This window comes from Gymnogyps californianus, chromosome 21, assembly GCF_018139145.2.
Source record: "Gymnogyps californianus isolate 813 chromosome 21, ASM1813914v2, whole genome shotgun sequence".
Classification (NCBI taxonomy): domain Eukaryota; kingdom Metazoa; phylum Chordata; class Aves; order Accipitriformes; family Cathartidae; genus Gymnogyps; species Gymnogyps californianus.
Genome location: NC_059491.1, coordinates 4,032,005 through 4,041,535, shown reverse-complemented (window position 1 = coordinate 4,041,535; position 9,531 = coordinate 4,032,005). Strand labels below are relative to the sequence as shown.

Sequence of the window (9,531 nt, the reverse complement as noted above, 5' to 3'; positions counted from 1 at the left end):
TTTTGTAGGCGAGATAGTAACTTTTGCGCACACCACCCCCACAGAAGCAATCCCTACGGCAAGGCGGTAAGGAGCGAAATCTGAAGAGCAGCATTATTTTCAGCTCTCCGAGCAGGTAGCAAGCAGCATGCGTTTCCTCAGGTTGCAGGAGCAGATTTTTAGGAATCTGTTTCTTCTGAGTGGAAATGTGACACTTGCAAGGCTCTCAGGAGACATTGAACATTGCCAGACCCCCCCCTCCACCCCATCACCTTTCCGCCCCCCAACTATTTTTCACAGGAATCCTTTCCAACAGCCTTATTTAAGGCCATAAAGTTCGCTCCTACTTTTTTCAGGGGGTTGCACACACAGGGTGAGCTTGTCCCTGCCCACTCTCACCCAACCAAATGAAAGGAGGTGGGGGGGACGGGGAAAAAAAAAAAAATATCTATTTCAAAGAGTTTATTTATTTAAACACCTGCATTTTTTTTTTTTCTTTTTTGGAAGTCTTCAACACAGGCACGCACACACACACAGACAAATGGGATACAAACAACTTTGGCATTATAATTCTGAATATTTGTTACAAAACTATGTCTCATTTATTTTTTTAAAAAAGTATCTCAAATAAAGGCATTTTAAAGGAGTAAAAATACAAGTCGAGATCCCAACCTCTGAAAATAATAAATAGCACGTTCATACTGAGGTCCTTTTTTCCTTTCTGCTTAAAAAACCCAAACATAACAGGGCTCCATACAACGGAGCCAACAGAAGAGGCTTTTTTTTGGGGGGGAAATCATTTTAGGCAAGTCACCAAGGCCTCCACACCGATTCACTGCGCTCTCCGATGGGACTTCCCGCCTGGGATGCTGGAACAATGCTGCCCCCAAATGATGTCAACCCCTGCACCGGGGATGCTGACGGGGTGGCGGCGGCATTCCCTGAGCCGCTGCCTGCGGACACCGGGACGTTGGTGTTGGCATACAGGGGAATAACTGGTCCTGAGCTGGGAGGAAAGGCCGGGTTCGGGATGAGAAAAGCAAACTGGCCATCGGTAGCAGGGACGAGCTGGAAGCCCCCGTAGACCTTGGGGGACAGGGCTTCAGCAGGGTTCAGTTTACAGGGCACGGGCACGGCTCCGGCTGCTGCAGGGGGCAGCTGGACGTGCAGAGGCTGCTGCGCCAGATGTGCGGGCTGGCCGGACGGCGGTGGTGGTGGTGGTGGCGGGTAGTTCATGGCCACGATCTGGCCCAGGCAAGCCGAGAGGTGACTGAGGAGGCGGGTACGCACGTCGGTGTTCACCCCTTCGCAGGTGGACAGGAACCGCGTCACCTCGTTCATGCACTCGTTGAATCCAGCCCGGTACTTGCCGAGGACGGTGGGGTCGGCGCTGAGCGCAGCTGGAGAGCAGAGGGGCGGCAGGTGAGTGTCAGGTCAGGAGCCCGGGTCCCCGGTGCCCTGTCCCCAGCCCGGAGCCCCCCCCCTTACCCGTCATCTGCGCCCGCTGCAGGTTTCGCAGGTGCTTGACGGTCATCTCCAGGATGTCCGCCTTCTCCAGCTTGGAGTGCCGGGAGCTCTGCGGGAGGAGAACGGCACCGTCAGAGCTGCCCGCGGCCGGCCGGCCCCCGCGCCCCGCAGCCTCCCCCCCCACTTACGTCCTTCTTCAGCGCGTCCAGGATGAGGGTCTTCAGCTGCCCCAAGCTCTCATTGATCCGCGCCCGGCGCCGCTTCTCCATGATGGGCTTGGAGGACTGCGGGGAGAGTGGAGGCGGTCAGCCCCCCCCGGCTGACCCGATCCCGCCCCGCCCGGCCCCCCACCCCAGCCCCGACACCGACCTCAGCACGGCCGCGGGCTCGCCGCCATCCAGCGCCGCCGCCGCCGCCACCACCACCGCTGCTGCGCCCCGACCGGCACCCGCCATTTACCTTCCGGTGCTCGCTGGCGCTCCGCGGCTTGTCCGGCGTGTGGCTGGCGCTGGCCGGCGCCCCCGCGATGGGCGAGGCGGTCGGCTTCTCCATGCCCGTGTCGGCGGGCATGGCGCGGCGGCGGCGGCGGCAGCAGCAGCGCGGCGGCGGGCGGGCGCGTGCGGCGGGCGCGGGGCGCGTGCGGCGGCTGCGGCGCGGCGGGGCCGGCAGTGCCGGCGGACGGTGCCCCCCGCCTTTTATACCCGGCGGCGGCTCCCCATTCGTGTGAAACCGCCGCCGCGGCCGTTCCCACACTCCCGGCAGCCAATGAGCGCTCGCCCCGGCTCCGGCCGCCGCGCCGCCCGGTCTCCCATTGGCCGGCGCCCCGCCGCCTGTCCGTCACGCGCGCCGGCCCGCCCCGCGCCGGCGGCCGCCGAGCGCGCGGCCACGTGGGGGCGGCGGGAGTTGCGGGGGGGGGCGGCGGGCGGGGCTGCCCCGGGCACCGCCGCTCCCCGCCCCCCCCCCCCCCCGGGCCGGCGGCGGCGCCGCGCCCCGACCGAGGCCCCGGGTGGCAGCGCGCAAAGCGAGCGCGGCCCGGCCGTCCCGGGCGCGGTGGCCGCCCCTCCCTCCCGCCCGCCCGCCCGCCGCGCGCTGCTTGTGACACCCGCACCGCCTGGCGCCCTGCCGGGCACGGGCTGGCGGCGGGGGGGTGCAGGGGCCGAGCCCCGGGGGGGGGGCGCTGCGGGCGCGCCCGCGGCGTCGCCAGGGGCCGTGGCCGTGCCGCGGAGCGGGCGGAGGAGGCGGAGGAGGCTGCGGCCCGGCCCCGGCTGCTGCCGGCGGCGGCGGCTGGCGCGGCACGCGAGGCCGCGGCCGGCGGGCGGCCAATGGGCGGGGGGGTGGGGGGGGGGTGGGGGGGAAAGCTGCCGGCGGCGCTCGCCGCCCATTGGCTGGCGGCCGCCCCCGCTGTCAATCAGGCGGCGGGCGGGCGGCGGGCGGCGGGCGGCGGCGCTCGTGCCTCCGCCCCCGAGACGCGGCCCCGCCGCGCGCCCCCCCGCCGGAGCACGTGCCAGAGCGCTCCCGGCTCCCCGCGCTCGGCGCGCCCCGCTCGCGGCGGCCATGGGAAAACCCCGCCCCGCCGCGCCGCGCCGCGCCGGGGGCCGCCGGCCGGGAGCAGGGAGCCGCGCCGCCGCGCCGCCGCTCGCCCTTCCCGGCGGGCGTGCTGCCTTCCTTCCCGGGCTCGGGAAGAGACCCCACCCCGCCCCCGGCCCCCGCTCCGCTTCCCTGTGCAGCGGCGGGACGGAGCCAATGCCGATGCGCGGCGCTCGGAGGCACGCGTGGGAGCCGCTGGGCAGGGAGCGCGGGGTGGGGTGGGGGGGGTAAGCCGGGGGTTCGGTGACCTGCGTGGGCGCGGGCGTGTCCGCAGCCTCCGCGGCGTGGGAAGGCGAAAGCAAAGCGGGGGTGGTGGGGTGGGCGAAAGCTCGGGGAACCAGAGCCCCCGGCGCCTTCCCACGCCTCCCCGCGGGCACGCCTGCCCCCTGTGGAAGGTTGTCACGCTTTAGTACCCTGCACCCCTCCCTCGATTTAGCCGGTCAGGAGAGGTCAGGACCCCCCTGGAGTCTTGAGACACCCCCCTTCTGTCACCCCCCAAGGAGGAGCTTCCCTGCCCAAGCCCTGTGGATGCCCTGACCGGGCCCAGCAGCTGCGTCCCCCCCGGCGGGACGGGGGGCTCGGTGGTTAGCGGCACCCGCCGCCGTCCCTGCCGTGCCCCTTGCAAGGGGAAAGTCGACCTCTCGCCCACTTCTCTGCTGTTCCTCGTTAAGGGAGATTAAAACAGCGTTCTGCTCCCATAATGAGAGCGTGATGCCAGGCACGTGACGTCATGCCAATGGAGATGCAAAATCTCCCTCCTTTTCAGGGGCTGCCCCCCGCAGACAGACCGTGGGGTGTACGGGGTGCCTTAAATGCTGTGGGCAGCCTGGGCAGGGCCTGGGGCCCTGGGAAACCCCAGCCCTTCGGAGTTTGGGCAAAGCGGCTGGCGGCATCTCGGCTGGCACACCGCCGCTCGGAACCGAGCCCTTGCCGTGGCTGCATGGGTCACGGTGCCCAGGCGCAGCCCCGCCGGGGCCGGCTGCTGGCTCTGCGGGGCCAGGGTGGTCTCCCGCACCTTGCTGCCTCCGTGCCCGGCACAGCCCTGCATCGGTCAGTTCCTCTGCTCCCACGTTCAAATAACTTCCTTTAATGTGGAACTGGGATCGTTAAGCAGCCTTCAAGCTCCTGGCTAATTTCAAAACCTGCCTATTTAAAGACCTTTTTAGAGAATGCAGCCTATGTATTAAATCTCTGTGCTGCAGGCTTAAATCTTTTAATAATCATAAATTGGGTATTAGCTTTCCATAGACCAACATCTGAAATTCAGAATGATATCTTGACTTGAAACGCATTATGCCTTTTTTCCTTTTCTTACCAATTCTGAAGCAAGGAGAGAAGAGTCAGTTGCTAAAATTTTGAAAACTCGTATGAAAACGTGTTTGATTCTCGCTCTGAAAACCAAGCACGACATGGCTTAGTTTGGGGAAATTTTTTCGGAGGAGAACGTAACCACATACTACATTTAATCCCTATTGTTGGCCCGTCTCATGCTTTGCTTTTCATTTGCTCCAGTGAATCATTCCGTTTGCCTTAACCGTTTCTGCAGCCAGGGCTGTAATTTGTGCATTTCCTGGCGCTGCTGCTGCACCGGGCTGCGGAGACGGTCCCACACCTGAGCGGCGGCAGCGGGGGCCAGGGCACGGGGACAGCCCGGGAGTGCCACCTTCCACGTGCTGCCACCCACCTGCCTTTGCCGAGCTGGGACCCTGGGGCACCCCGAGGCCGTGCAGCCCCGGCTGGGGTGGGTCGTGCCCTTCTGCACCGCCCCGGGGCGAGCGCCGGCTCTTCAGAAAAGCCTTTCTCTGGTCTGAAAGCACAAGTGCAGCGAGTTTGGTGGCCTCAGCCCGGCCCGGGGGGAAAACGCCAGCAGGCTGCAGAGCTGCAGGAGGGCAGCCTCTGTGGCCGGGGCAGGGGGTGACCCCGGGAGCTCCCCGTGCCACGGGATGGGGGCCAAGGGATCTCCCACACCGGCGGGCGTGCCGACAGAGCCGCAGGAGCCCTGCTCTCAGTCCTGGCAGCGTGAAGGAGGAGAGCACCGGAGCGCTTGCCGGCCAGAGCTGAAGGGGTGAGGCAGTGGGAGAGATGAGGTCCCAGGCGCCGGGCTGGCCTCCAGCCTCCTCTGCCGATGGAGGGCTTGCCACCCGCACCTCGCAAAGGGACGCCAGAAGCGGGATGAGCGCCTGGAACGTGTCCCGGACTCCCACCTCCTGGGGGCAGGGGAGCGGGAGGAGGCCAGTGGCTTCTTGGCAAGCCTCCTCCCTGGAGGGGCTAGCCCTGCGTCGGCCTTGCAGGCAGGCGGCAACGCATCTGTTCGGCTGCGCCGGGTGCTCTGGCGTGGCTAAGAGAGGTGCTGGGGGGACCCAGAAGGCCAAACAGAAGGAAGGAAGAAAAAAAGAAAGAAAAACTCTCGGAAATATTTCCGTTCTCATTGCTGCATCAGATTCTGGGCTTTTCACTTCAGGTGCAATTTTAGGTGGTTTGCCACATACAGACTGCAAAATGCACACAAGACGTACTGTATGAAACAGCATCATCTTCCTGCAGACATCAAAGGATCTAGGGGAATACATTTATTTCAGGATCCTTTTCCTCTATCACACTAACGCACACGTGACCACAGAAACAGCAATTCTTGGCTGAATTGGGATTTTTGGTTTGTGGGAGGTATGTTGTTTTTCTGGGTGAGCGCTGCTTATCTAAATGCCCACAAAGTCCAGCCTATTCCTTTGCAAAAAGTGCACCGAGGTGCGTGTTGTCTTACCGAAGAATCATAAATGTTTGCTTTGTAAGTCTCATTGGAAAGGTTCAGGGATCTGTTTCCTTATGAGACCCATAAACTGCAGAACAACAGCCCTTTGTGCAATCTCCCTTACTCATGTAAAAATACTGTGAGGAAACAACTAATAACAAAAATAGTGTCCCTCCTTTGACAGTTAATTCTGAATGCATTAATTACATAATTACAGTGAAAAAAATAACATTAAGCGAGCAAGTTTTTCAACAGAATCTACATCAAATGATGCAATTCCCAGGCTGGGAGCAGTGATTATTGACTGTGCTCCTCTCCAGAGAGAATTCTTCTCCCATGTGACAAGTTGGGAGAATTTTTGTCGTTCTAGAACTCTGACATAACAGATAGTCTTTCTCCTCAAATTTAAAATGTGTTCAGGTTTCAAAGCTCAGTGAAATCTGGGGAAAGACTCTCATTTCCTTAAGTAACTAAGATTAAGCCAGAATTCTGTCTTACTCCGGGACTGGTATTTTGGAGATAGCGTTGCTTTGCACCGAGTCTCGTTCTTACCTAAGCCCACATTTCGATAACGTTGCAGTTCCAAACCTGCGCCAGAGGTTGATTGCAAACCCCTCCCAGAACCGGGAGGAAGGCTCAGCTGCAGTTTGGAACCGTGTTCTTGCCATGACTCTTTGGGAGCGCTGACGTGCCCAGCAATACTCGTGCTGGAAGATAGCTGTGCATTGGCCGAATTGGTTCATTAATTAGATGCCATGGGTGAACCGCAAGCCCCTGTCCTGCCCGCCTCGTGCTTTGTGACTCGGCGGGCTGTCGAGGCAGTGGTGTTAAAGGAGATAGGGATATTTCCCAGCAGGCCCCCTTCTGCAGTATTTTACATCCCTTTAGTGGCAATTTAGCCTGCACAATGGTGACAGGACGGGACACAAACGACCCGCCTTCCCCTCTCCTACTGTCCATGTGGGCTCCGGCCGTATTCTGCACAGGCGAGGGAGATGGAGCTACGCGGCTGCAGCCAGCTGCTCCTGCTCACAGCTTCCCATCCCTGGGGCAGGCTCCCCAGGCTGGCAGGGAGCACACAGGGACTGGAAAACTCCTCCCTGGCCCCAGCCATGGTCTAAGGAGCCCAGAAACTGCCCAGGGGGTGAGGAGCAATTGGATGTCCTGTTTGCAGCTGGCTCCACTTTCAGTCTGGGTGCAGGAGCTGTGCGAGGGCCCATCAGGACTGGCCAGAGCATGCCAGGTCCCCGGGGATTCCAGCTGCCTGCGGGGTGTCAGAGAAACGTGGGGCTGTTGGGACATCAGGGTAGAGAGTGGTGCTGAGCAGAGGGTGGGCAGAATCTCCTCCTCACAAAGGCTTTTCTCCTTATAAGCGGCTTTTCTCCATCACAGGTCATGCGCGTCTTGTTTATGTCCTGTTTTATCTTCAATGTAGTTCACTAGCAAGGTCCATAGGAGATGCCAAAGAAACAAAAACCATGACTAGTGAATCCCAGTGCGTCTGGAATTGCATTTATTCACTTGCATTTAATCCTACTCTCATGCAATTATTCACTTGCAGCTAGTACTAGTCTGGCTTGGTATAATTTGGGTTTTACAGTTTGTGTTACCGGCAACCTGTCCTGAATATGCACTGAGAAAGTGAAAGCCTTTAAACTGTCCCTGGATGGAGACCTGGGATTTTCCTTCTTAAGGCTTATGTGAAAAGTCCCTGTGATTCCTCTCTGGGCGTGGCCTATATATTTAATCTTGATCCCTTAAAAAAACGTCATGTTCATACATGTTGTGTTTTTAAAAAAAACAGCTTAAAGGCTCTTTCCGCCTGAAGACTGACGATGTGAGACAGGTTATTCATCCTAATATTGGTGTTTGATTAGATGAGAGAGAACAGAAGAGGACAAACTGCTGGTGGCTGTCTCCGCTTGTCCTTGCCCAGCCCGGATATGCACTGGATCTCCAGCTCTCTTTGATCACTAAACCTAGTTTTATTACAGCCAGGCTTCTAAAATTTTGAAGCACAAGTCAAAAGCTTGCAGCTGGGGTGAAAAGGCTCATAAAAGGCCCGGGGTCCCAGGGGGCTGAATGCAGGTTTTGTCTCCTGCCCGAGTCCTGCCTGCTTGTGCCCCTGGCCGTGCCTTGTTCCCCAGGCACTGTTTGTTCTGGGTATTGTTGGGCAGACAGCTGTGGCTGTGTTCAGCCACTCCAGCGCCTGTTTGCCCAGGGATTGGGCTGTAATCCCTCCTGGATTTCCCTCTGCTTGATCCCATGCAATCATCCCCCGCCATACATCACTTTGGATAGTGTGTCAAAGGGAATGCTGAAGGAGAAATTAAGACATTAAGGCCTGGCAGATTGTGAGGAGCTTCTTTAGCAGACTATAATGTGTAACAAATTACAGTACAGCCTTCTGCCCCGAGCATCCTTTTCAAACCTAGCACGGCCTCTTTTGTCCCTCTGGAGCTTACCGCTCTAATCAGCTGAAATTAATTATCAGGGTCGTACGAGTCACAAAATCCCCCAAACAAGCCCAGGGCCAGAAAGGGGTTCGGGGAAACACGAAGCAGTGTTTTGTGTACGCCTGCCTCCCTCCGACCCCGTGGCCCATTTCTGCTGCGCTCCGCTCCTCCCTCTCTCTCTGGTGCCTGTGAGAGTCGCTTCTGAACAGCTTCAGATCGGGAAGAAGCCGCGGGCTTGGACTTCAGCGCAGCCGTCTGCCCCTTACTCACAGAGCCAGGCTGGGCCCGGGTGCCTTCGCAGAGCTTTGGCGTCGAGGCTGGGTCTCGCGAGGCAAAGGCTCTTCCTTAGCTATGTCTCGAGCCATGCAAAAGGTTTCCCCCGTTCCTCCGTTTGCTTGGTTTCACGCTGCCTGATTTCTGTGCGCTTCCAGAACAGCGCACGGCACGTTCCTCGCGTCCGATGCGTGCTGACCACTCGGGCTGCACCGTCATGTTGTGCACGGGAACGTGATTAGAATAAACCGAAGGCATTCTTTCGCTCCGAGGAGATGTCAGGGCTCTTTCAGCTAAATGCAAAGATATTTCTAAGAAAATTACTGTCTGCGCTAATAAACTATTATTCATTGTGCCTGCTGCTATTAAGGACATCCTTTTCAGGGCTGCGAAACTGGCTGTGGGAATGCAACGATGGTAACGTGGTAGGAATTTTGCAACATTAGAAATGGAGATTTTCTGGGGCTCTTTTACTATGAAGCAAATGGGTTTTAATTTCTTTTCTCACCTCCCTTCCTCCTTCCCCGCCCTTGGAAATTTTAGCAAAAGAAAATTGCAACTGCGTACACAAAAAACCTTTCTGAAGACATTGCCCTGGTTTTGTCTTTCAGTGCTGAGAGCCTCTGTTGAGCTGCAGCGATAGAATAGACCAGCTGATTGAGACAGATGTTCTCTTCTTTAGCAAGTGCCAACACTTTGCCCAAACACATATTTGCTGACTTACCCTTAACTGGAAAACATCTTGAAAAGGCGGTGGAGATAAAAAGGAAGGGAACGAAGCCGCGTTGTGTCCAGATTTAACACAGCCCAGTGCTCCATTCTCTAAAACCAGTCCTGGCTGAAGAGGTCCCTTTCACTGGATCCTGTTCATTTGTTGACGGATAATAGGGGCTGAGTTGCGGCAATCCGTGTGCAGAAAGCAGAAAATAGAGTCAATTACATCTGTATTAGGTGGCCTTGGGGAGAAAATCTCCTTACATGCCTTCCACTGATACTGTTCTTAATTATATAGGCTAAGGA

At 58.4% G+C, this 9,531-nt stretch overlaps 1 protein-coding gene across 2 annotated transcripts; it reads right to left on the bottom strand.

Moving 5' to 3' along the window:
• Nucleotides 1-284: 284 nt before the first annotated feature.
• On the bottom strand, nucleotides 285-2,099 carry HES4 (hes family bHLH transcription factor 4). 2 transcript variants are annotated; one of them, XM_050909394.1, is made up of 4 exons: nucleotides 1,816-2,099; nucleotides 1,635-1,730; nucleotides 1,468-1,555; nucleotides 285-1,379 (listed from the first exon to the last, which is right to left on the bottom strand). In XM_050909394.1, exons 1-4 carry the CDS (start codon nucleotides 2,014-2,016, stop codon nucleotides 790-792), a joined length of 975 nt encoding a protein of 324 aa, XP_050765351.1. In that variant the 5' UTR covers nucleotides 2,017-2,099; the 3' UTR covers nucleotides 285-789. The 2 variants fall into 2 exon arrangements, with proteins under 2 accessions (XP_050765351.1, XP_050765352.1); XM_050909395.1 differs by having other exon boundaries at nucleotides 287-1,379; nucleotides 1,906-2,096.
• Nucleotides 2,100-9,531: the final 7,432 nt, after the last annotated feature.